This window comes from Uloborus diversus, chromosome 9, assembly GCF_026930045.1.
Source record: "Uloborus diversus isolate 005 chromosome 9, Udiv.v.3.1, whole genome shotgun sequence".
In the NCBI taxonomy this organism is placed as follows: Eukaryota; Metazoa; Arthropoda; class Arachnida; order Araneae; family Uloboridae; genus Uloborus; species Uloborus diversus.
In genome coordinates this window covers 71267428-71294339 of record NC_072739.1, presented here as the reverse complement: position 1 = coordinate 71294339, position 26912 = coordinate 71267428, and the positions used below count along the sequence as shown (strand labels likewise).

General features: G+C 32.7%; 1 protein-coding gene across 1 annotated transcript in view; it reads left to right on the top strand.

Annotated features, from left to right (window-relative positions):
• LOC129230311 (pyruvate dehydrogenase phosphatase regulatory subunit, mitochondrial-like) overlaps positions 1-26912 on the top strand; it is a 158359-nt gene that overhangs the window by 47736 nt on the left and 83711 nt on the right. Inside the window, 8 exon segments of the mRNA XM_054864709.1 lie at positions 10501-10595; positions 10597-10660; positions 11160-11263; positions 11265-11297; positions 11416-11564; positions 12208-12406; positions 13799-13888; positions 18188-18367. Of these exon segments, the coding sequence (XP_054720684.1) occupies positions 10501-10595; positions 10597-10660; positions 11160-11263; positions 11265-11297; positions 11416-11564; positions 12208-12406; positions 13799-13888; positions 18188-18367 (914 nt within the window).

Genomic DNA, 26912 nt, shown 5'->3' with positions numbered 1-26912 from the left:
TCTTTCATATGATATGTATTAAATCTCATTAGCATATCGTAATTTCGGGTAGATAAGCCGCCCTATCATATACGCCGCATGTACACTAATCAAGTAACTAAAAAAAAGTCTATCAGATAGGCCGCCCCATCGTATATGCCACAGGAGAGCAAATCAAAACATAGCGCCCCTGATGTTCAATTAGTCTAAAATTCTCTTCTATGTATATAGATACGATCATTTTTGATTGTTTATATTACTTTCTACACAAACAGAAATATAAATTTAAACAATAAATAAATAAAAATCTTACCTTGTGATTTTCCACAAAATAACTTCATCAAAATTTAAAATCTTATTCAATTAACTCTGTTTTATACTTTAAATTTTTTTTATTAAAACGTAAAAGAGTAAAAATCAAGACATACATATGCAATTAAAATAAGACAAAATAGTAACATTAAAATCACACGTCATCAAAACCTTCGAAATCTGATTCTTCGATATCAGAACAGGGATCGCACTAAGGATTTCGAATCGTTCACCAGTAAATTAGCCAAATTTTTAAAGTGTTAGCCAAATTTTTAAAGTGTTAGCCAAATTTCAAAAGTCTTAGTCAAAGACTAACTTTTACTCATTTTAAATGTATTTTTGTCTGCAGAAATATTTAATCAGAAAGTGAAGTATAACTTAATTTTTGACAATTTTTTGAGGATAAGGGCAGGGGTATATGCAGGAATTTTTGTCCGTTTTTAGGAATTTGGTGAGAAAAAAAAATGAAAATTAAGTAGTTTTTCCAGAAATCATATGTAATTTTTCAAAGGAAAAAATGGCTAAAAACAACTGTAAGTGATATTTATCATTCTTTAATAAATTTGAGAGTAGAAATAAAAGCTTTTAACGAAGTAAAGACAGCATTCCTATCTTACTCCGATGTTTCAGACATCGAAAAAAATGAAACAAACGCGTCATTCAACAAGGCATCCGCCAACACTTTCTACTTGATAGCCACGCTGCTCACTCGATATCCAATCAGAGAGAGGCGCAAGTACAGTGGCGCAAAGAGGCGTCAAGTAAACGTCATCCTTCCTCTGATCCGATGGACGGTAACGCTCTGATTTGATGCTAATGCGCGTGCTCTAGGGTGGAACGAAAAAAACAAAGTTTTTATTTTCGAATCGTAATAGTGCGGAAAAGTTGCGATTGGTGAAGACTTACAAAACAAAACAAAGATTTTTAAAATCGGATAATATCTTCCGATCCCGCAACGAGCCTGAATATTTGAAAAAATGGAAAATTTCGTGTTTTCTTAGTGATTTTTCAAAAATTTTGTTTTATGTTTCTTTTTAAAGCTCTAAGATGGAAAAGTTACGATTGGTGAAACCTTCAGAAATTAAAAAAAAAATTGAAATCGAATAATACCTTCTGATCCAGAACCAAGCCTAAAAAATCGAAAAAGTTGAGAATTTCAGGATTTTTCCGAATTTTTAACATTTTTGGATCAATGTACTTTTTCAGGCTACAGAACGGAGAAGTTACGTTTAGTGAAGACTTCAAAGTGAAAAAAAAATATCTTTTTGAAATAAAACAATATATCTTCCGATCGCGCAACGAACCTACATGTTTGAAAAAATGTAAACTTTAAGCCCTTTTTTCAGCTTTTTTTTTCTTTTAGTTTAACGATCCTCATAAGTTCGGTATGAAATACTAATGGAAGAACGTTTGTTCATAAAACAAATGTGATATTTCAGTACTAGAGCCTGCCTGTAAATTGTCCACATGGCCCTTTAATCCCGCGATACTTATATTTGTTTATGCCGCTTAGTACAGTGTATGCATCTAATACGCCCCTTTAGCGAAATAAAGAACCGCAAAAATTTCACAGACGATGCCATTCATGGTTACTGAACAATTCAAATCTGTCGATACTTACCTGACAATCTAAAACAAGTTGTTTGCCCTGTCATTGAAAGAAACTCTTTCTTTGCGCATCCCGAAAACTTATTAATGGCAATGGTGTTTAATGAAAGGGGGCACATAAGAGAACTAGCATTTAAAAATGTCTTAAAAGCCAGAGAATCTGTTTCTAAAGGCAAAAGAATTAGAAACTTTGTCATTCCATCTCTAAATTTCGAAGCAGAAGGTTACACAGAGATTATTAATTGGGACACGTCTCCACCTTTTCTTCAAAAAGTTCCTAACAAAGACATTGAAAATTTTATTGTAACAGGCACTATACCTGACTGGGATATAAAACTATTCCTCTGCCATACGCAAGCTGTCGAAAGATGTGTGAAGCTAATGACGGAAGCTTCACTCAAAGTGTGAGGATTTAAATCAAAAGATGGCTACATAAGAGATACATTGAAATCCAGATCAATTATGCCCGAATTTTCCAAAAAATCTGATTATAAATTAGCTTCAACAACTAACACTTAAAACAATAAGACTTGTATACTGGATTGTAAATTTGGCAAATATTTTATAACTTTTTATTATTTGAAAATGTTTCATTGTTGTAAAGAATGGTAGTTTTGCTTGTTTCGAATATACCTTAAAAGTCAAGAAATAAATTTATGTTTATGTGTGATATAGGGTTTTTTTAAAGGCTTTTTCCTGTAACACCGTGGAAAAAAACAACAAGAACAATTTTATTTTTAATCACTAAGAAAAGATGAAATTCTCAATTTTTTTACTTTTCATGCTTGTTCCTGGATCAGAAGGTATTATTTGATTCCAATTTGTTTTTTTAAATTTCTGAAGGCTTCCCCATCGTAACTTTTCCGTCTTAGAGTATTAAAAAGAAACGTTGGAGCAACATTTTTAAAAAATCTCTAAGAACACATGAAATTTTCCATTTTTTTTTTTTTTTTCAAATTTTTAGGCTTGTTGCGGGATCGGAAGATATTTAAAAAAAATTTTTTTTTGTTTTGTAAGTCTTCACCAATCGCAACTTTTCTGCACTATTACAAATCGAAAATAAAAACTTTGTTTTTTTCGTTCCACCCTAGTAAACAACTTGTTTTAGATTCTCAGGTAAATATCAACAGGTTTGAATTGTTCTGTAAACATGAATGGCACCGTCTGTGAAATTTTTGCGATTCTTTATTTCGCTAATGGGGCGTATTAGATGCATACACTGTACTAAGCGGCATAAACAAATATGAGTATCGCGGGATTAAAGGGCCATGTTGACAATTTACAGGCAGGCTCTAGTACTAAAATATCACATTTGTTTTATAAACAAACATTCTTCTATTAGTATTTTATACCGAACTTATGAGGATCGTTAAACTAAAAGAAAAAAAAAGCTGAAAAAAGGGCTTAAAGTTTACATTTTTTCAAACGTGTAGGTTCGTTGCGCGATCGGAAGATATTGTTTTATTTCAAAAAGATATTTTTTTTTCACTTTGAAGTCTTCACTAAACGTAACTTCTCCGTTCTGTAGCCTGAAAAAGTACATTGATCCATAAATGTTAAAAATTCGGAAAAAATCCTGAAATTCTCAACTTTTTCGATTTTTTAGGCTTAGTTCTGGATCTGAAGGTATTATTCGATTTCAAATTTTTTTTTTATTTCTGAAGGTTTCACCAATCGTTACTTTTCCATCTTGGTGCTTTAAAAAGAAACATTAAACAAAATTTTTGAAAAATCACTAAGAAAACACGAAATTTTCCATTTTTTCAAATATTCAGGCTCGTTGCGGGATCGGAAGATATTATCCGATTTTAAAAATCTTTGTTTTGTTTTGTAAGTCTTCACCAATAGCAACTTTTCCGCACTATTACGATTCGAAAATAAAAACTTTGTTTTTTTCGTTCCACCCTAGCGTGCACGCACCTCAATCTGCTCGGCGGGTTCCGAGAATAAAACAACTTTCAGTGATTGCTAGTCTGGGAGTTTTGTGAAAGGTTCATTTTTAGGGGTCGGAATTTTGTGAAGGATCCGTTTTTAGGGGTCCAAATTTTGTGAACGGACCTAATTTTTATATAGATTGACATCTGATGGGAGATTTTTTTTCCTCTGTGTATATTTTAGAGAATTTTCTGTTCACCAATAAATCGCCAAATTCGAATTTTGTTCGCCGATTTTACGATTTTATCGCATTTGGCGCATTGGTGAATGCTTAACGCGGTTCCTGTCAGAATCAAAAAGGGAAGGCAAATTGTCATCTAATTGAAAGTCGCTTTCATCACAGTCACTTCCTTCTAAGTCACTCAGTTCTCTTTCATCTGAGATGATTTCCAACTTCACAAAAGCTGAAATTATGGTAGAGGCCCGGACAGCTTGCCAGGCATCATGCACCCACTGGGTCACCTCCTCACACGATGATTTTCTCATTCTTCCTGCTGCGGTGTAGGAGTGGATTCCGCTGCACAGCCACACCTCTCACTTTTTACTCAGTCCACATTTGAACACCCGATTTACAGTTATGTCAAGTGGTTGCAGAACTTTGGTGATCCCAGGTGGGATCACCAACAATTCAGAGCTCATTTTTTTAACTTCCGACTTCACTGCCGGAACTAAATGCGAGCTCATTGAATCTAACACAATGAGACCTTGGGGACGAAAAAAAGCGCCCTTCCTCTTCCAGTAGACTGCCGCCAACCAAAGGAGCATCATTTCTTCACACATCCAGCCCTTTTCGTTGGCGACAATCACTATCCCCGTAGGGAAGTTTCCTTTAGGGATAGTCTTTCTTTTGAAGATAACTAACGGAGAAAACTTTTCTCCGTCAGCAGAGCAACTTAGAGCACAAGTGAACGACAATTTTTCATTCCCTGTTGTCAACACGGAAACAGTTCTTTCACCTGTACCATGTACAGTTCTGCTTAGAGGGCAGTCAAATGGGACGGGCACTTCATCCATATTAATGATCTGCCCGCCACACAACTTCATCTCTTCGATTTTCTTTCTCGTGAAAGTCAAAAAAACTTCCTTCTTTTCCATCCAATCTGAAGGAAGCTTTTGCCCAACAGTAGTTTTAGCCTGCACAGAAAGTCTTTTCCTTTTCATAAACCGGAAGCACCAATTGGGGTCCCTGACGAAGTTCGTAATCCCCATGCCTTATCCCCATGACAATATGCCTATATTTTAGGATAACATAAACTTTTTAGACCCTAAGCAGATTGTGACTCTTGCAATCATTCTTCTGCAAAAAATACATAAAAATCAAACAGTAAAGAAAATAAGAACAATTGTGCAGCAAATTTTGCAAAAGAAGAGTTAGGGGAAAGGAATATGATCTGATATTTTTGAGTTCTCCCCCTCTAAAAATAAATTAAAAGTATGTGAACCATAGGGGGGGGGAGGGGTTGGAGTGGCAGTGAAGTTGGAATATTTCTTCGGCATATAATTTTTAAATTTAATTACTTGACTTTTTGCTTTAAAAATGAAAATAATTTGTTTCATTAAAATGCCACAAAAAACCAAATTCTCTTCTTCGTGCTTGGGAAAAAGCAGGCAGAAATGGATGCAAAATCATCACCTTGTCAGAAAAAGATAAATTTAAAGCAATTTGTTCTATTTTTTTTGTACATTATCTTTCCAAAATCGAATCAAGGATTTTCACAGGTACTGTCTCATGCTGATGGGGCAAAACATAAGAGTTTGACAAGTAGCTTGAAAAATCAAGCTGTATTTTGAATTCCTTGTCCTTCGTCTTCTACTGAAAACAAATTTATTATTATGAAGCAATCCAAAGCTTTTGTTCCAAACTCATTCCAAGATAAAATTTCGAGAGTAGATGTTTTCTTAGTTTTAGTTGCGGAAAAAAAAATTATTCATTTGCATCTTTAAATGATTTGTCTGTAATTTACAGGGAAATTTTTGGTGATTCTGCAATAGCAAAAAGTGAAATTATCTGATGAAAGTCAAGCACATATAATAAATTTTGGACTTGCACCTTATTTGAAATCCTCCCTTTTTAAGAATATCATTCTTTGTAATTCGCTTCGATAAAAATAACAAGGCAAGTAAAGAAGCAATTGGACATACATTAATCCTACTAGTATGTGGTATATACTTCTACTTCATAGTACATCACTGTGATGAAGATTAAACGATTTAATGCATTTTATTGTAGTATTTTAGATTGAATTTGAAATGTTTTATCATCCACTGCTAAAATCTAGCTTATAAATTGCATATTTAAGTTAGAAAAACTTGATTTTTGTTATCCTAAAAATGTCCTAAAATTTTATCAAAATTGTGTTTTAAAATTTTTGAAATCGCCACTCCGACCCCTGTTGAAGAAAACCTCAAGATAAATCTACTAATTTGCTCACTTTCAGAGATGCAAGAAAGCAATGTCTCTTTCTTTGAAAGGATATCTTATTCAGTCATGATTGGTGTCCGGTTTAAGGAAATATCTCCGGGAGTTCCAGGGGGGCGGGGGAGGGGGGCTGCTGCGTCCTGCAAATACTTAAGCAAGAACATTTTTACTCCTCATAAATGTGCTTTCTTTTTGAATTAAAATATCGTTACTTATCCTTCAATCTCAAATATATTTAGCTTCTTAGCTGAATAGCGCTGTAGCCCCCCTGGAATGAACTCAGGGACTCCCGGGGGTCCGTGGACCACAGTTTAGGAAACTCTGGTCTGTGAGAGATGTGAGCCACATTCTTCTTTTTCTTTCATCAAGTCATTCACACTTTTATATTATACCATGGAACTGTCACATGCCTGATGTGAAAAGTCTGATATACTAAACTCATAATTTTTCGAGTCATGGTAAGTGTTGGTGATTGTTGCCTAATTGTTCTGAAGATTGTTCGGAGCATTTGTTAGATTAGCTCTTAACAGAGTATTTTCACTTGTTTAAATAAATTGACTGAATCATCATTTAATGGAATAAATAACTAAATTTTGAATTTTTATACCAGTATCATTTTTATGATTCTCATAAGTCTTAAGATAAGCAGGTCTGTTTTTAATGAATGTGAAAATGCATTCTGTTTGGCTGTCCACCTTTTTTTATTTGGTGGCTGGAGTTTCATTGCATTTAGAAGTTCTGTAAGCAGATCTTGCAGCTAGGTGGAAGTGTTTAACATTATCTCTTAAGTAGCAGAATTTGATGTGATGGGAAAAATGTATCCCTTCTTTTCATACTTCAAGGAGAGAAAAAATATTCTATCTGTTTCAGGGATCTGCCATACAGCTTTTGTTAAACTTTTATTTAAAATATCAATCATGAAAATAATTCTTTTTTTAAAGCTGTTTTCCCCAGATTTTTAATGCATGCTGTTGATTTTGTTTCAATGTATTCCTGGTAATAATCCACTCATCTAAATCTTTTCCCCCTCAAGTCCTGCAGGTCGCCTCAACATGGCGAGGGGGTGTACCTGGGCGGAACGGGCAAAGTACGTCGGGAGAGATTTCTCCTGGTAGGGTCACCCAAGACCTGAAGGCCGTTTCATTATGCTCAACTAAGGTCTGCAGGCATAGGAGCAAAGTCAGACTTCTACCTCTTGGTGCTCCGGGTACTTCGTACTTTCCGAAGATGCACAAATACTCCTTGACCATGATTAGTTCGCATTATTTATCCGCACAAATAAGACAACTCAACATCCTGAATATTTAAGACAGGTTGCTTTAGAAGTGATTAATAGTATTCCTACTAAGGTTGTTTTGATTTACACAGACGGCAGCAGAATTGAAGGGAACACTGGAAGTGGAGTTGTTAAGTCTGGAGATGAAGAAATATGTCTGAAACATAGAAATACTGATTACTGCTCCGTGTTCTGCTCTGAATTGATCGCCATTGACATGGCTCTGGATTATATTGCTGAGCAACGTTTCCCTAGAGAGACATGGATCCTATCAGACAGTCGCAGTTCAATCCAATACTTGCAAAATTGGAGATTCATTGCAGATCAAAAGGGGATAAGAATTGTTAAAAAAACTCGAGTTCTGTTCTTGTGACCTCCATTTACAGGGGTCGAAGTAGTCCTATATATCCTATATTTTCAAGAAAAGCATCAAAATCGTCCTATATTTCCTATATTTTTGAAAAATGTCTTATATTTCCTATATTCCCATTTTTAGCCTACTTTCCCAGTAAAAGTCAGAAAAAGAAGGAAAAAAGAATGAAAGAAGGCTTAATGCATCTTAAAAATTTTGCGGAAAACAAAAAAAAAAGTCAAAAATAAATAAAATAATTAAATAAATATTGAAAAATTAAAAATTGGAAAGTAGAGTATTGAAATGGGGGGAAAATGTCTGTCGGTCTGACTGTCTGTCCCCCCCCCCCCCCCCCCCCCCAATAACTTTTGAATGAATAGTCCGATTCGGAAAAACTTTTTTTTTGTTCGAAAGATCTCGGCGAGGACACCTCATTCCCATATTTCACTTTTTGATTTGAACAATTTTCCGTTCAATTTCGAACAGTTCAAAAAAACTTTACATTAGCGCCTACGGGGAAACTGAAAGTCAATCTAGATTCCGTACTTGAAGGCGGATTTACTTCAAACAAATTTTGTTGGAAATAGCTCTTGACGCCAAACTCCAGACTTCGACTCCGAGAATTTAGGGGCACTTGACTCCGACTCCTGTGCCCGACAATTAATCGGACCCCCGACTTCGACTCTGACTTCGTAGCTTTGGCAAAAATTTATACACGGAGGATAAATGACTGTGTCCGATTCTTAGATATTCGACTCCTTTACCCCAAAATGAGATTGACTCCGACTCCGCAGCTATGGTTTTGACTGTGAAATAATTATTGTTGATTTGACTTGTTTTTATTTTTACGCTAAAGTTTTAATTTGGGTATTCCGTTTTCGGCGAATAAACTCGAAGTCATTTATGTTTCTACATAAAGATATGCGCAGACGATTTTTTTTTTCTTTTGACAATGAAAATTATTTCTTTAAGTTGACATTTTATTGTTTTTATTTATTTTGGTAAGTGCATTAATTCATTTAAAAGATTGTTTTTGGCAACAGGGGAAACAGAAACGATTTTTTTTTTATATGATGTATGTATTTTAATGAGCTTATTAATTTTAATTATTATTTTTTCGTTTTGAAAACTGTTAAAGATTTTTTTAATGGAAAAAAGTGTACTGGCTGCTTGGTTTAAAAATTGCTTTTATTTTATTTGTTTGTTCGTGTTTTTTTTTACGCATCTAATTTTTTTAGATGAGTGAGGAATATTTTATTCCTAGAAATCAGCTCAAAGTATTTTAAAAATAATGTTTGAAAACATTTGCGATTTTAGCTATTTTTGAGATTATTGATCAGGTACTAGAAAGTAGTATGGGTATATGGGAAAGTAGGGTCGTCTAGTTCTAGACAGATCTTCTTGTTTGTTGTTGTTGAACCAGAAGGACATTAATTCTACAAATTTTGGTGCATGGTGCACTAAAGGAAAAGATGATTTGCCATTTTTGCAACTGTTCAGTGCCCATAAGCAATAGTGAATTTTCGCAATTGAGTGAGGCAGCATGCTAAAACATTCAAGCATAAAGAAGACTCTGAAAAACGTCAAGAGGATCCTTCTCAAGCTCTGTTTGTTCTTAATACAAGTGTTAAAAGGTTCAGTTTAGATATCAAGTCAAAGAACAGTGGAATTAGTACTTGGGTCATGAGTGAGGAAGAAAAAATTAAAATTTTCTTTGTTCAAATTTTGTTTAATTATTTTGTCTATAAAGTACACTGTTTTTTTCAAAAATTATTCTTTCAACTACAGAAAAGTCATTTCAGATGTAAGGAATAATTTTATTTGAGGTTTGTTTTTAAACAAAATCATTGATAAGAATAAATAAATAATATATGATCGGTATTATTTCTTTTTTCATAGAAAAATTATTCATATAATGTGTCCTATATTTGTCCTATATTTTTTGCGGAAAATGTCCTATATGTGACAAGTCGGTCCCTTCTACCCCTTCATTTACAATGGATTCCATCTCATGTGAATTTGAGATATAACGATATAGCGGATGGACTGGGGCGAAAGAGGGATCTACTATGACTCAGAAGTGGGGATGACTAATGGGGATCCTCTGAATTACCTTGAACTGTACTCCAGATGTAAGGCTACTATAAACAGCTCTTGGAGATGTCCTCCTGAGCATTCATGGTATTTTTGAGAGGGTCCTGGTGTTTCCCTTGGATTTGAGGGTGACAGGAGGGATCGAACTGCTTTGACTCATCTGAGAACAGGTCATCTAAAAACCCTCAGGTTTTCCCATGGTAATAGGACTTTCCCGGTTTGCACCAAATGTCATACTGAAGAGGCCACTGCACAACATCTGATTTTTTGTGTTGGCTTGGTATGCAAGGATCTACTGAAGAGACCTGCTTCTGTCTTGAAGTTGATTAAGGCGAACAACCTCATGGATCTGATTCAGATCAGAGAGATAAGCAAGAAGAAGAAGAAAAACCAGATTTTTAAGACCTCTCTTTGCATATTTTTCTCACAAAGGATGCCCAATTATCTTTGACTAGAACTTTTCTGAATTACTCTCGTATAAGTGTGTAAACTCTCAATTTCGACTTATTAATTGTGTGTTTCTAGGGTTCAATTACTCCATTCGACATCCTCTCCTGATCGAGTTCAGTAAGGCTCGAAAAGCCCGTTGCTCTCCTTTGTATACTGTACAAGAAAAAGCAGGGAGCTGTGTTTGGAGAAAGGATGGGATTTGAAAGGGTTCTTTACTTTGATCCTTCTTTATCTAGTGAGTATTGTTGTGGACTACTTTTCTTTTCAGTTTAATATGCATTTGTTCCCATATTGCTTGTTGTTTTCTAGGTTTTTTTTTAAACTAAAAATTATATTCTTAATTTATTTTCATTTTATATACACTTTCTTATCAGGCAGAGTCTATCAGTATACCATTGTTGAAAACCGAACATATTTCTGCAAAATATTTTATAGTTCTGTGATAGACAAAAAGGGTCTCCAAAAATGCATTGTGATGGGTCCCCCAAACCTGTAAATCTGTCACTTTTCTTAATGTATCAAAAGTATTAGTATTTTATAAATTGTGAGTAAGTACAAATACAGTTAGAATATAATTATCTACTTGTAGTTAGTACTACATATTTCAAATATGTTTATTTACTCACTTTTAGTTATATTTGTATTAATGTTTGAGATTTAGATTGCAATTCATTTGGAATATTTGTTTGATAAACAATATTCTTATTCCGTACAAAATGTTATTCTTGATTTAGAGGAAGAGCGATTAAAACCACCTGCAATAGTTTTTGAAAAGCCATCATGGTTTGAAAATGTTAAAGAAGAATATACCGCTTGCAGAGAGAGAGTTGGAATAATAGGATATGTCTTCTTTTACCAAATTTCATCTCAAGGTAATTCTTTTTTTTTTAATTTTTTTTTTCATTTAAATGCAGTAAAACATCCTCCATCAATGAACAATTTTTCAATGTAATAGCAGCATAACTTAAAAATATCTCTATTTTATTTTAGTCTGGAGGCAGAGAAGTTGTTGATTTGCTGCAACTCTTATGCTCTAATGACATTGATGTCCCTGTTGGAAATATTGTTTCATCTGGAATGCAAAATGACAAAGGCTGCTACGAAAATGATTGTCTTCTTCTACGAAGGGCTCATAATTGGTAAATATTATTCATTACAATTCATTTTTACCTTTTCTTTTACATAAGAGGTATGAACAAATGTTGCCAATTTTCTTTTTGGTCGTCATTTAAAAGTTATAATTGCTCATAATGAAAAAGCTTAAGATATTTGTATTTTTTTATGAATCAAACAAACAGCTAAGCATAGATAATTTTTTTTAACCTGAATTCATTAACTAGGTTTGACTGAAAACTGCGTGTTATATGCCAAAACATGTAAGCAAAATTGATATTTTTGAAAGAAATGCTCATATGTTTGTGAATATAAGTGATGCTTTCACAAAAATCTATAAATTGTTTTGTGTAGTAATTTTTGAAATTTACAGCTTATTCCCAGATATTTACAGTGAAGGCTGGTTAAAAAAAAAAAAACTTTTTTCGTGTCTTCAATTTATTGCTGGTTTTCTCAATGCATGGGGATTAAATGTTTATTGAAAAATGTGAGCTGGAGCATACCTTTTACGTGACAAAGAATGCAAAATTGTTTTCTTATTTCTCAAGAAATTCTTTAAAATGGGAACTTTTGCAAGTGATGTGGTTTCTGTTTGCCTCTGTATAGACCCAACATTTTATGTCCATGAAATAACTTATCGTGTACAAATCTTGTTTAATGCTCATGCAGCTATTTCATGATGTCTCCAACTGCTCAACAAACTCGTATCACCGAATGGATGAAACGCCATTTGCCCAAAGATGGCTCCATTTCCTTGAGAGATGTCACATCTATGTACACAGTTTTAAACATTGTAGGACCAAAGTCAAAAGAATTGATGTGCGAATTGACCAGAACTGAAATGGATTTACCGGGATTTACATGCAAGGTATGTTATTTAGTTTTGTACTTTATTTTTGTTTTAAAATTTTTTTTATAAATTGCTGAGCTGTAGCATAAGGATATATTCTTTCAACTCTTGCAGTAAGAAAATTAGGTATAGTTGCAAACTCGTTAAAAAAATTTCCTATCCAATACGGAAGGTACTTTTGTAGGCATATCACATCCCAGCAAGGAAAGTGACCAACTCAATAAAAAAAACATTGGAGAAAATCAAGGTTTTACACAATAGTTGTTTTAAGTGATTTTGTGTCAAATATAACAATACATGCAGAAAAGTTAATGATGTAATGTTTACTGGTTGGTTTTCATTGTCTAAACTAATATTGCACATTAAAATTTAAAAATTTTCTTCTAAATCATAAAATTTGAGTAATGTATCACTATTGATTACATCATTTTTACAGCACCATGCATCAGTTATGTAAACTAACTTAGCGAGTTTTATGGCAAAAAAAAAAAAAAATTAAATTTAGATTTTAAATCAATAGTTGGTATTTTTCCCCAAAATTTTGAGTTCTGTTGCTTTTCTTGCCGATGTCCAACATCTTATTTTAATTCTGTTTTCTTCAGACCTTCTTTCTTCAAATATCAAAAAGCTGTTTCAACTGCATTTGTCAAGTATTAAGAACTACTGAAAACTATTGGCATTGTTAAGTTTACTACTGAAAGCTTAGAATTAAAGTGGCATATCAGTATGCACTGCATTGAAGAATAAAGCATGTTTAGCTTTATTCTTCAATGTTTTGTTGCGGAGGAGGGTTCTTGCTGTGATATCAAATGTGTTTCATGTAAAATAAAGACTATTCCAAAAAAAAAAAAGATGATAGAGATGATATTTCTGTTAGCATGTCACATTTAAATAAATAGGACATTAATACAACAAAAAATAAGAATTTAATACAGCTTGGATGAAATAAGCCACTGTACATTGAATTTTTAAAAAAGTTTCTATATTTAAAACCCTTGGTTTAGGCAGTTTTATTTAAGTGTATGTTTTTCTCTTGTATTAAGAAGTTTTTCTTTTATTACTCTTTTTTGTTCATCATATTCAATCTTTCTTTGAATATGCCCACCATTTCTTTGGTATTTGATTTGAAAAAATCACAATATCATTTCTTCTAATTATTAGGCTTCCAATTTCATAATTATAATGAACCATGAAGATATTTAACTCCAAAAGTTAAATATTGTAATGGTTCCAGAAATATCTTATGCAGTTAGTATCTCTTGAGGTACTTATATAAATCTAATAATATCAAGGTTTCAACACCATGAGTAATAATCTGATAAGGTTTTATGTATTAAATGTATATCTTATTTTTTAGTGGAAAAATATAATTGTTTTTGATGTATTTTGAATACTCATTATTTATTACAGAAAATAAATGTTGGATATGCTGGGGAAGTTTTAGTAATGGCATTTAACAACACAGGAGAACCAGGATATTCCCTTTATATACCATCTGAGGTAAAGTAGTCTATTTTTTCTATATATTGTAAAATTCAATTGTTTTTTAAACCCTTTTGTAAAGGAATTGGCAGTTACAAAGCAAAATCGAAATATATAATGCAAAAATAAAAAGTTTGCTGGAGGCTAACAGCTGTTTATTCAACAGATTCAGTAGATTAATTGTTATTAAATTGTAAATAGTTAGAAAGGTAAAAAAGCAACAAACGAAATATATTAGCACAAATAAGAAAAAAAATTAAATACATTTGTTTTTACAATTTTTTTTTTGTTAAGTAAATGCATGGTGCCTCCAAACACACTAACGAGTAAGCCATGTTCCATTTCTTTACTAAGTGGAATGTACATGTAATAGTTCAGTAGTATGAAATTATTTTTTCTAGAGTTATATTATTCGAGTTAGAGTCTATTATTAATTTATGCTGATATACTATTGTAATATTTGAGTAAAGTTTATATGAACAAATGATAAATCTGCTTTTTATGCCAATAATACAATAACAGTCATAGGGGAGAAATTTGCTCTGAAAACTGTATGTGCATGTCATAGCTGCTAACTCTCCCGATTCACTCAGGAGACTCTCGAGTTTCTCCTAAATTTCAGGGCTCCCAAATAGTCCGCTTTTCCCGCCAAAGTCCGTTTTTTATGGTAAAGTCCACTTTAGACCGCTTTTTAACATTTTGGTCCAATTAGTCCGCTTTTATAGTTTTTCATTTCGTTAAAAGTTACTGTACACTCAAAAACGCCGCCGCAGCGCATGTTAAACAAGGTTCGTACGCCCATAAAAAAAGCTTGAAAAGTTCTTGTGTGTGTGGGGGGGGGGGGGTATTTTCAAGTGCTTGAAAAAGTATGAAAAGTTTCTTTATTGCTTGAATTATTTCAAAAATCTTTAGATTCTGCTTGTAATTCATTTAAAAATACTTCATTAGTGCAATTTTCTGAACATATATATTCGATATGATCTATCGCGTAAAATTGCTTTTGTGTTTGAGGTTTCAATCCTTTTGCATCTTGTTAACATTTTGATGCTTTTTACAATTCAAAGTGGTTTTGACATGTGCTTACCTTAGCTTAGTTTATTTTTCGTTTAATTTCAATAATTAACGAAGGAAGTATTTTGGAAACCATGGCAACATTGAACTTACTCGGACTTCACCGAAAAATGCTTCTCGCGTTTGAAATTTCAATCCTTTTGCATCTTGTAAATATGTTGATGTTTTCCACAATTGGAAGTTATTTTAACATATGCTACCTTAGTTTAGCGCATTTTTCGTTTAATTTCAATAATTGACGAAGGAAATATTTTGGAAACCATGGCAACATTGAACGTACTCAGACTTTGCTGAAAAATGCTTCTCGCGTTTAAAATTTCAATCCTTTGCATCTTGTAAATATTTTGATGTTTTCCACAATTGGAAGTTATTTTGACATATGCAACCTTAGTTTAGCTTATTTTTCGTTTAATTTCAATAATTAACGAAGGAAATGTTTTGGAAACCATGACATCATCGAACTTATTCGGATTTCGTGGAAAATTGCATCTCACGTTTGAATTTTCAATCCTTTTGCATTTTGTGAACATTTTGATGTTTTTGACAATTTTAGATTATTTTGACATATGCTATTTTAAATTAACTTATTTTTCATTTAATTTCATTAATTAACAAAGGAATTATTTTGGAAACCATGGTAACATTGAACTTACTCGTACTTCACGGAAAATTGCTTTTAGTGTTTGAAATTTTAATCTTTTTTAATCATGTAAATATTAAAATATTTTGCCCAATCGAATGTTATTTCCCTATATGCCACCTTAGATTAGCATGTTTTATGTTTAATTTAGTAGAAAATAAATCAATTTATTTTATGGGAAACATGGCAACATTGAACTTGGTTAGTGAAAATTTGCTTCTCTGAGCTTTCAATCGTTTTGCATCTTATAAATATTTTTATATTTATGGCAATTAGAAATTATTTTAACATGCTACGTCAGATTAACTCAATTGAATTTTTATTTAAAAAACTAAAAAATTAATAATTTTTGTATTGTTTAATTCAAGTTTAGTTTTCCAAATTTTGATTATTTTTAGCCTATTTTCGGTTATTACTGTTTTTTTTTGTGTGTGGGGGGGGGATATTTAAACAATTGAGCACGTAACATTTTAAAGTAGTGTTTGTATATGAAACAAAGTTGAATTATGTAATTTTATCAAGTTGAATTTGTGTACATCATTTCATTGTCATAATGCCTGCTAAATGGGGGAATTTGTTTCCCCCCCCCCCCATAAAAGTTCAAAGCACTCATGACCCTGCAATCATGGAGTATTTGTTTTAATGTAAGCTTTATGATTCTTTAAAATATACTTTGAATATGAAAATTGTAAAGCTGAGCTTCATGACTGACTTCTTCTGAAAGACTGCTTCTCTTTGTGATTGAGCATTTCAGACATTTTTAGGAAAACTTTCAATACAGTAGATCTGTTTGGTGTGTGATAGATTCATAACGGTTGAGAAGGGATATAATTCTATTATGAAGCATTACTAGACAGAAAAATACAAAAATAATTTTAAACTATAAAGAACTTGGTTCAATTCAAAATGTATCATTACGCCTATTTGGTTCTAAGGAGGCTGCCTTAAGTGCTGAGCTAAGTGCCTTCCCCCCTCCCATCCAATTTTTTGTGTAAATAATACTATTATGCAATGGATAAAAAGATCAGTTGTGCAGAAGGTTATAAAGGAATTATATCATTACAAATCAGTATTATGGTTAATTAACAAATTATCTTCACAGATTTAGCCCAGCAGGATGCTGATTTGCCTTTTGGTGGCAGCTGATTTGCCTTTTGGTGCTTCCTTGGGCTTAAGTGAATGGTCCTCCCAAGGTCCTCTTTTTAATCCTAACTGGTCCTCTTTGGTCCTCTTTTTGATTGAAAATGGTCCTCTTTTACCCTTTTCTAAAGCTAAAATGTGTTGGGAGCCCTGAAATTTTCATCAAAGCAACCCAAACTCCCCAAAAGAGGAATTTTTCAGTGATTAGAATTTAGGGAAAAACCCCTATCCTAAGATGCTCAGGATGGCAGAAACAAAACTTTTTCATCAACGACTATGGAAAAGTCATTTTAAATACATGTTTATTTCATTTTCCGTCTTTTGAAATTTGTATTTCCCAAAAACTGTTTTTCAAAATTCTGGATTTTTCTCTGAATTTCGTAAACTTCACTTGCTGCTAGTAATTTTTATCATCACTCATATGAAAATTTGAATTTCGGATCCTGCTGGATTTTTAAAAGCTGAATTGCAGATCCTAAACTAGCTTGATTTGAGAAATCCCTACTTCGGGGGTGTTTGTGATCTGGAAATTTTGGGGTAAACAACACAGTCTAGAACAGAAAAATTATTTTTCAAAAACTTTTTAAATGCTTTTTATCAATGATTTTTGTATGCATATTTGAAGAGTTTTTACCGGGGGTGGGGGGGGGGGGGGAATTAAGCTTCCTCATAGTTTCAGAAAATTTTACTTGGGTCAACTATCACCCCTGCCCTACTTATACTTTAACAGGCAAATACTTTTAGACAGGCAAATTTTTGGCCTTTAATTTATTTCATGCAAAAGTCTCCTGAGTTTTTTATATATATATATATATATATATATATATATATATATATATATATGCATTAGTTTCTCCAATTTTTCAATGTTGGAAGCTATTGCACGTTTCAGAAACAAATGAAATTGTTTCTTCAAAGCAAGGAAATTCAGCTGAAGGAAAAATAGTCAGTTACATGTACAATTTGATATTCTTTAACTGAAGGACAGCTAAATTGGAGCACCTGGAAGCAAAGGGATGTAAGTGCCCAGCTGTTTTGGGGTACGAAATGGTAATAGTAGCTCTGGTAGTTAATGCTATACAGCATGATTTAAGAAAACTTTTTAATGAAAGCCTATTTAATGTTTGAAATTTGCAAGCCTTCTATTCAAAACTTGAAAAGTCCACTTACAACCCTTTGCTTTTCACAACCTCAATTATTGCTTTTAAACAGGTGTGTGCAATTTTCAGCAAAGAGTGTTTTAACACAAGTTCATATGGGAGAATTTATGAGAGATGTGGTCTGGTCACTTAACTTTACATTTTGCATTTGGGTTCACCCATTTCCTGAGTGTAAATAATGTACATATCAATAACAACTCTCAAGTTCTGCTTTTAAAAAATTTTATGAAAGCAAAGGTAAATTAATAGCTGTGAAGTGGTTTCAACAAAAGTGTGCTTTTTTTCATATATTTTTTAAATTTTCAGTATGCTTTACATGTTTATAACAATTTGCTTACTGCTGGGAGAGATTATGGCATCAGAAATGTTGGATATTATGCTCTACGCTTCTTGAGAATTGAGAAATTTATACCTTTCTGGGCTGAAGAATTGGATAGCCATACTACGCCCTTTGAAGTTGGACGAGGCTTTAAAGTAAAAATGCAGGCAAGTTTTTGTATATACTTAATATCGTAGTCTTTATGTAATACTTCTGTAACCATATTACAGGTTTTTAAAAAATTCTAAATGCAGTTGATTCTCTATTTAACGACTTTCAAAGTACCACAAATAATCGTCCTTAAGTAGAATGTATCTTAAATAGAATGCTTCTAAAACTACAGTGGAGCATCCTGGACCGTAAAAAGTAGTCTTCAAATAGAGAAAGTCGTTGAATGAGCATTATTAAATAGAAAACCAACTGTACTTACAATACTATTTGTTAAACTAAGATTGAAATATCAGCTATATTTTATTTATTTATTCTAATTATCCATATGTCCTATTAACCATAAAAACTGTCGAATCTTAAAAAAATTTATGAAACTGTACTAAGAATTAAAGTCAATTAATTACCTTTGTATAAATATTTTAATGTTAAAAGTCCATGTTATTAAAGCAAGAAATTTGTAAAATATTTGTATGCACATGCTTTAAGGTTAGTAGGAATCCCTTTCTTAATGCAGAAATTCATTATCACTGCATTCAAGACACATTTGGCATTAGTAAACTGTAGTTTATACAATGCAAAAGATATGCATAGTAAATAATTTCTGAAATCTGCCTCTGTTACATATGAATTAAACTTTTCCATAGTAAGGGAGAAGGCAGGCACTGCAGATTATTTGAATGATTCTCTCAATTTTTAGTTTATTTCTCTGTAACTTTTGGTCAAGTCGTAACGACAATGTGCACCTCTATTTAGCCACATGGGGTCAATATAGGCAAAAAAAAAAAAGATTTGTCAGTAAACACATTACAAAATTGTAAAACAAATCATTCAATATGCTGCCGAATTAAAGGTGAAAGTACAAGCTCTTATGAAAAAAAACAGTACTTTATGTGTTACAGCTGGCATTTAGTACGGTTTTTTTTAAACATTTATCAAAATTGTTTACTCTAGAACCCTTCCCTCCTGTAAAGTGCTTGTATATATCCAAGGTGAAGGCAGCAGTTTTTTGTAATTTTTTGCTGTAAATGGAAAACTTTAACTGTATTTGAATTTATGTTACTGTTTTTACTTAAACTTCAGGATTTTCCCATTAAGTGAAAAATGCTCTTAGCCAATTTTTTAGGCTTTCTTTTTTCTGCTAAGAAATATGTACTGGAAAGTCTTCAAAGTACTATCAAATATTTTTTTTCTTATGGGGCTATGGTAGAGGCACTTCCTATTGCAGTTCCCTATTTTTAGTATTGAATCCAAAATGCATTTCTTCAAACGTCTCAAAGACTCATTTCTGCAGGTACTGTTATTTACCTGCCCACAGTAGTAAAGGCCCGAAGCCAAAAAACTTTTTTCGGATGTCTTTTCATCCATAAGCTCATTACTTTTTGCATTGAAAAATGCCTTCCCTGTAACGCCGAAACATGTGTGTGCTGTAATTGACAAATTTGTGCTTTTTTTAACGTTTTTTTTTTCTTACTTTACATCAATCTGAAGCGCATTTTCAGCCGCTCATGACAACATTCTGGACCAAGTCTTTTGCTAGAGTACCATTAATAAGCATTATTGTATTTTGAAAAAATTAGGCTCAATTTCTTAGCCAAAAGTTATTTGATTATTTTTCAGAACTTTTAATGATAGTTGGAAGTGCCACAATGTTTAATTTACGAGAAAAAAGACTTGTGCCTTTTGTTCTTGAACTATATCCACAAAGCTCGATAAATTTACAGCTAAAACTTGGTATAAATTTCAAAGTAGAAAAACATTGTTTTAAATGGGATGTTAATAATGCTATTGCAAAGGGAGAATCCCCTCCACAATGTTGATCTTAAGAGTTAGCCAAACTTGAAAAATTGATCTTTAGGTTGCTAATCGCTGCTATAAGCTCTGCTGTAACTTTATTTGTAATAATAGTCAGGTTTTCAACAACCTTTAATGTTTACACTCTTGTTTGTGAAAATTGCAACACCACGAAGGACTTACGCGAGTGAGATGAAAATAGCAGGAAATGTAAAGCACAGGGGTCGAAGTAGTCCTATATATCCTATATTTCCTATATTTTAAAAAAAAGCATCAAAATTGTCCTATATTTCCTATATTTTTCAAAAACGTCCTATATTTTCTATATTCCCTTTTTTTACCCTATATATCTTTTAAAAAGAACAGTAAATAAACTTTCTGACATCGGATTTTTCGCTGAAAGTACTTGCCCAAACGAATTTCAAATTAAAAAACGCAACTAAATCCTGCAACAGGCATCTTCTCTCATTGGCTACAGCAATGTGACATCACTCTATAGTTGGTGGAGTTTTGAGAACTAAGTCTGAAGTTGGTTTTAGAATTTTGCGTTTGGGGGGCAACAGCCGTTTGTTTTGTTTTCCATCATGGGGTTTTTCGTTTTTGTTGGTATAGGGGCCTTGGTGGCCGTGTGGTTTCGCCAACTTGCTTTGTAATCGGAGAGGCGCAGGTTCGATTCCCGTCTGTAGCCATGAGTGTTCTTTTATTCCTATGTGATTTACATCTTTCATGTGTATTGTCCTGGAAATAAAATATGAAAAAGGTTGTGGATTATTAGAGGTAAAATCTTCTCCGCTGAGAATAGCTATATACCCCAATGTGTGTTACCATAAATCAAATCCTTGGTGTATTTTTGTGTTCAGTGCATTTTCTAATTGGAATTTTCTAATATTCTTTTTGCAATCTTTTCTTTTTGTAAAATTTTGGGATCATCGAATGTTAGTTCCTTATGACGTTAAAACGTGGTTTGTTGTATTAAGTGGAATTATAATGGCGAAATCGCATTGCTTAACACAATTTCGTGTGGAGTGGTTGAACCAGGAGGGCATTAATTGTACAACTTTTGGTGCATGTGCACTAAAGGAAAAGATGATTTTACCGCTTTTTGCCATTTTTGCAACTGTTTGTCGTTTTGCAACCATTTGAGGCAGCATGCTAAAACATTCAAGCGTAAAGAAAACTCTGAAAAACGTCAGGAGGATCCTCCTCAAGCTCCCTTTGTTCTTAATAGAAGTGGTAAAAGGTTCAGTTTAGATATAAAATCTAATAATAGTGGAATTTGTACTTAGGTCATGAGTGAGGAAGAAAAATAAAAATCAGCTTTGTTCAAATTTTGTCCAGTTATTTAGTCTATAAAGTACACTTTTTTGAAAAATTATTCTTTCAACTACAGGAAAGTCATTTGAGATGTAAGTTATAATTTTGTTTGAGGTTTTTTTTTTTTTTTGGAAACAAAAACATTGATAAGAATAACTAAATAATATATGATATGTATTATTTCTTTTTTCATAGCAAAATTATTCATATAATGTGTCCTATATTTGTCCTATATTTTTTGTGGAAAACGTCCTATATGTGACAAGTCGGTCACTTCTACCCCTGAAAGTATGCAAATGATTAGAATTGCAAACCGGTAGCGCATGTGTATGCTGAGCAGTGCCCTCTGAAAGGTGGATCAAACCCCATATAAATAGACGGCTGTAGTGAGGCATGTATGATTATCGGTGTTTATATGCTAGAGTAAACGTTAACTCAATCTTTATTATGCTTCTTTGACGAAAGAAAGCAAAATTTGAGCAAACTTCGGAGTTTGAACGAGGCAGAATCTTTGGCCTTCATGAAGCTGGATTGTCTTATCGTGCAGTAGCCGCTCGTGTGCAATGTAACAGCAGCACAATCATGCATGTTTGGAAGCAGTGGACGGACGAGGTTCGGACAGCTCGGAAATCTGGGAGTGGACCCCGAAATGTGACGTCAGCTCGCGATGAAAGACACCTGGTGCGTATGGCGCTGACAGACCGCACAGCTTTTTCTAGACAATTGGCAGCAAAGTGGTCAACAGCTTCAGGTGTTTCATTGTGTGCTTCATCAATTCAGAGACGTCTGCTGCAGCGTGGGCTGCGCGCAAGGATTCCTTTATGTTGGGGAATGTGTCTTTACAGGGTTCCAACAGGCCCTCAAAAGTCCCTATAAAGGCCCTATTTTCAACTATTGCTTGTAGGGGCCCCTCTAAAAGCCATATTTTGTAGTCAAAAGCCCTAAAAAATAATGAAAGGCCTTATTTTATTAGGATGTGTCATTCCGTGTTAAATCAACAACAACAAAAAATCCTAACTTTATTTCTTAGATTTTCATGAAACTTTTAGAAACCTTACTATTTGATGTCTTAAATTTATTTATACTTTTTAAAAATCTATCATTCATAAGTTGGCTTGCCAGATTTCTGAAGTGCTCAACCGGGACACCGGAATCCCCCCCCCCCCAATCGTCGCTAGTATTCGAAAGGTACACACCTGTGGTTGATTTTTGGATTTTTTTGTTGGGCAGTTTATTTTAAATGCTCTGAATATAAGGTTACTAATTATGAACCGAAAATATGACGTAAGCAGGTAAAATTTGAACATTTCGACAAATTATTTTACAATTTATTTTAGTTAGAAGCACATTGAATGATGAATAAAAAAATGAACAATATTTAGACACACTTTTCATTTTACGGGAATATTTTAGTCTTTTTTGGTTTTAATTTTGCTGTAAAATTTTTTCAAGCTAATCCGGTATTAATTTTACAAGAAAATGTTGATATAAGTAACAGTAATAATTGTCCTAAATAATCCTTTAAGGCCTTTTTGGTCATTTGTAATCAGTTATCTTTTTCCGGGACATGAAGTAAACCGACCGGGACACCGGGATTTTGTCTGAAAACGGGACGTCTGGCAAGCCTATTCATAAGTTATGTGCAATTAATTTTTGCAATTTGTTTAACAGCTTTTTTTTTACTTGCCAGCAGTGTTTTGAAGTGTTTAATTCAAGGGTTCTATGAGAGCAACAGAGTTGTATACTAATTCATTTTGATGTTACTTGCACTTTAATTTTATATACGGTAACCGCGGATAACCGAAATCGCGGATAATCCACAAAGTAAGTAGAAGACAATATTTGTCTATGCAATAGCTTTAGATAGATCAATAATGTAATAGAAATTTAATTAAAATGATAACATTTTATAAAAAACATGTAGAAGCTAGAAAAGGATCGCTTCTTCTAGCAAATGGATTTTACACATATGCGAGCAAATGGTGCAAACAGATTAATTTGAAACATATCAAGCTAGGTTACACCAAGATATTTATGCATAGGGGGAAAGGAGGGAAGTTTTTTTTTGAACAAGATCAATTATGCTCGTAAGTCGTATCGATCTAAAAGTCAATAAATATAGTGCAGATTTAAAGCAGTAACCAGGAAGTAGTGTAAATCTATAAATCAGGATTCAAGCAGTTAGGTTTCAGGGACCATGAAAGGTTTGATGCTATTGAAAGGGGAAGAAAAAAAATAGGGGTGACTAGAAACAGTTTTTTACTAAATTGAAATGTGTACATTTATCTATACATTCAGTTAACCATTGGCAAAAAAAAAGTTTTGTTGAATGTGTGAAAGCCGGTGGGTAATCCACCCTGTGGATAATCGGGAGTTTAGTGCAGGGCCCAACTAAAACTTTATGAGGATACTGGGTACGAACTTCATTTGCCCCTACCCCCTCTTCCGTGGCTTTTACTATAGTTGTAAAATATTTTGATTATTAAGTATTTACTGTATCCACCCTGAATGTGATAATGTCTAATATTGCATTAAATTGTGAAAACATTATAATATGTCATGTTGGTAAACTTTTGATTGGCAGCAATAGGACATAAATTTCAAAGATATCTCTTATGTAGCATTTAAAATGCAATAAAATTTAATATTAAGCTTGGAATGACTTTGAAATTTCTGAAAAAGCTTGTAATTTTAAATAGATTTCATTTTTTCCCTAGACTTAATGTTTGCTTTTGCTGTGGTGCAATTTGAATTTGTTTCATTTAAAAAAAACTTTAGCTACAAATTTGGTGCCCCCCCCCCAAAATGTTAATGCCCTGGCCTGTGCCCCATGTGCCCATGCCTTAATTTGGCCCTGGTTTAGTGAATGGTTTATTTTCAAGAAAAACTTTTTCACAAAATTATGAATTTAAAATGTCCTTTAAAATTTTTGAAAAAAATCTTAAATATGTTTTAATGAATACATCCAACATGTTTCAGAGTGGGACTATGAGTGCCTCAGTAGTAATAGCAAATAGTGTGAGAAATTTTTTTGCAATTTTTTCAAAATTTCACTGTTAAATGTAAAAACTCATGTTTTATGAAAGCGACAGAGTTTTACAATCGCTCATTTTAAAGATAATTACATTCACTTTAGTTTGTAACTTGAATAATTTTTGAGAAAAAATGTTTGCTACAAAATTTGAAAATGTAAAAATTCAAAAATTTTTATGATGGTGTCCTTTATTTTTTAAAAAAATACTATTTGATTTTTTAATGCATATTTATAAAAATGTCCAAAAATTTTCAGCGGAGCCATGAAAGGGTTCAGCAGTTACTAAAATGTTTTAGCAAAAATTAGAGTAATGTGTCCTGCATTATTTGCTGTCCTTTCTTGGTCTCACTCTGAAATTCTCTGTATTCATTAAACTACAATAAAAATCATGTGTTTTTTCCAACAATTTTCAAAGATTATCTTTAAAAAATTTCAACTTTACATTTTATAAAAAATAAAAAAATTCTCAAATTATTCAAGGTACATAAACATAATAAATTAATGCACATGTAGTTTTCCTTAAAATGAGCTTTCATACAACTCTAGTGCTCCCATAGAACTTTAGTTACAACGTTTTAAAGCTCTGCTGTCGAGTAAAAAAAAAGTGCTTTGAAATGAATTTCAAAATTATTCATCAATTATGAATGATAGATTTAAAAAAAAAAAAAATAAAAAAATAAATTGAAGACCTCAAAGAAAATTGGTGTGCGACATTGGCTTGTATTTGCCCTAATTATTTTAAAATTGTGCTGTAAAAAGGCCATATAAAGGCCCTATTTTTTAATCTGTTGGAAGAGTGGGAACTCTGCTTTACCTTAAGTTCATAGAACTAAATAAAAGGTTTACAGAACCCCAACATCAAAAAGCCGTGCAGTCTGCCAATAAGAAATAAAATATACTCAAAATAATTTAAATAAATAACATTTATACAAAAATATCACAGTATACAACAAGAAAAATGTTTTGTTAAATACCAAAATTAATTTAGATTGTAAACCCCCCAATTATCACAGAAATTTCAAAGTTAAATTCTTAAACAAACATATTTAGAAAAACGCGAAATATTTTAGAAAAATTGTAAAATGTTGATGGGCTATAATTCTCCAGCATAAAGCAAGAAAGAGAATAGCCCAAGTTTTGCAAAGAATAATGATAATTCAAAGCTATTAAATTAGCAAAGTGTAATACGCGATTGGAGTAGTCAAACTATTAAATAGAAATTTATCTTCTGCTGCATGAAGAATCTTATATTAAGTGACGAAAAGTCATTCTTTAAAAATATCAACGATTTATTAAACAATTATCAATTGTAAAAGATAAAATGAGAAAATAATTAAGTAACTTGAAGAATCAATAACTCAAAGCCATACGCAAAATTAAAGTATAATCATGAACTTTGTAGACCTATTATATCTATTTACTAATTCTATTAAGTATTACCAAATATTCCATTGAAGTGGTTTTCATGATCTCTATTCATAGATCTCTAATACTAACATTTCAATAATGCATCACGAACACTAAGTTCGGCGAGTTCTAGTAGAATCTATTAGATCACATCTAACTACCGATCAGAAAACTAACTTCCTATTAATTCATTCCAAAAACTGAATGGCTATCTCGATGGCTGAAAAGCCAAGAGCCGAAAACCCCAACTGCAAACTGCAAGTTGACAAACTAAAACATCTATCGTAGATGCGAGAAGTGAAAAAGAGAAAGAGTCATATCACACGAGCGTATAAATACTGCTTTCCCAATTAGCATAACGCGTCATCTCAAGTTCGACACGTGCGGAAAAGACGTGTGCAAAAAGCTTCTAGAATGCGTGAGAACGAGTGACGTCATCTGACCTTCAATTCGCCGGGAAGCGAAAACAGATTCACTCATTGTTTACGTTTTCATCTGAAGTTGAAGTACGCGGGAAGAATCGCTTGTCAAAGCGAAAAGGATATTACAACGCGAACAACGCTAACATGCATAGTAAGTTTACAATTAAATAGCTTTAGTTTGTAAATGATGAGATACATATAATTAAATAATAACATTGTACTTAGGATAAACTTAGTGTTTATCAATGTCCCCCCATCTCATTATCTTACAAATTCAATATAAATTCAATAAATTAAAAATAAATTCATATGGCTTCAAGCTTTACATATGAATTCCTTTACAACAATATTAGTAGAAATTAGAAACACGAAAAGTATTTTTCATTGGGAATAAATACAGTAACCCATCGAACTTCAAATTTTCACAAGAATTGTAGAAAAAAAAATTTTCTTCATTATCCATCATTGATTGAAAAATTGGGTAGACAGTCCTGTGAAATGTCCTAAGAAAATACAGTCCTTCCATAGATACACACTCAATCTGAAAATAGTTACAACATACAACAAGTAACT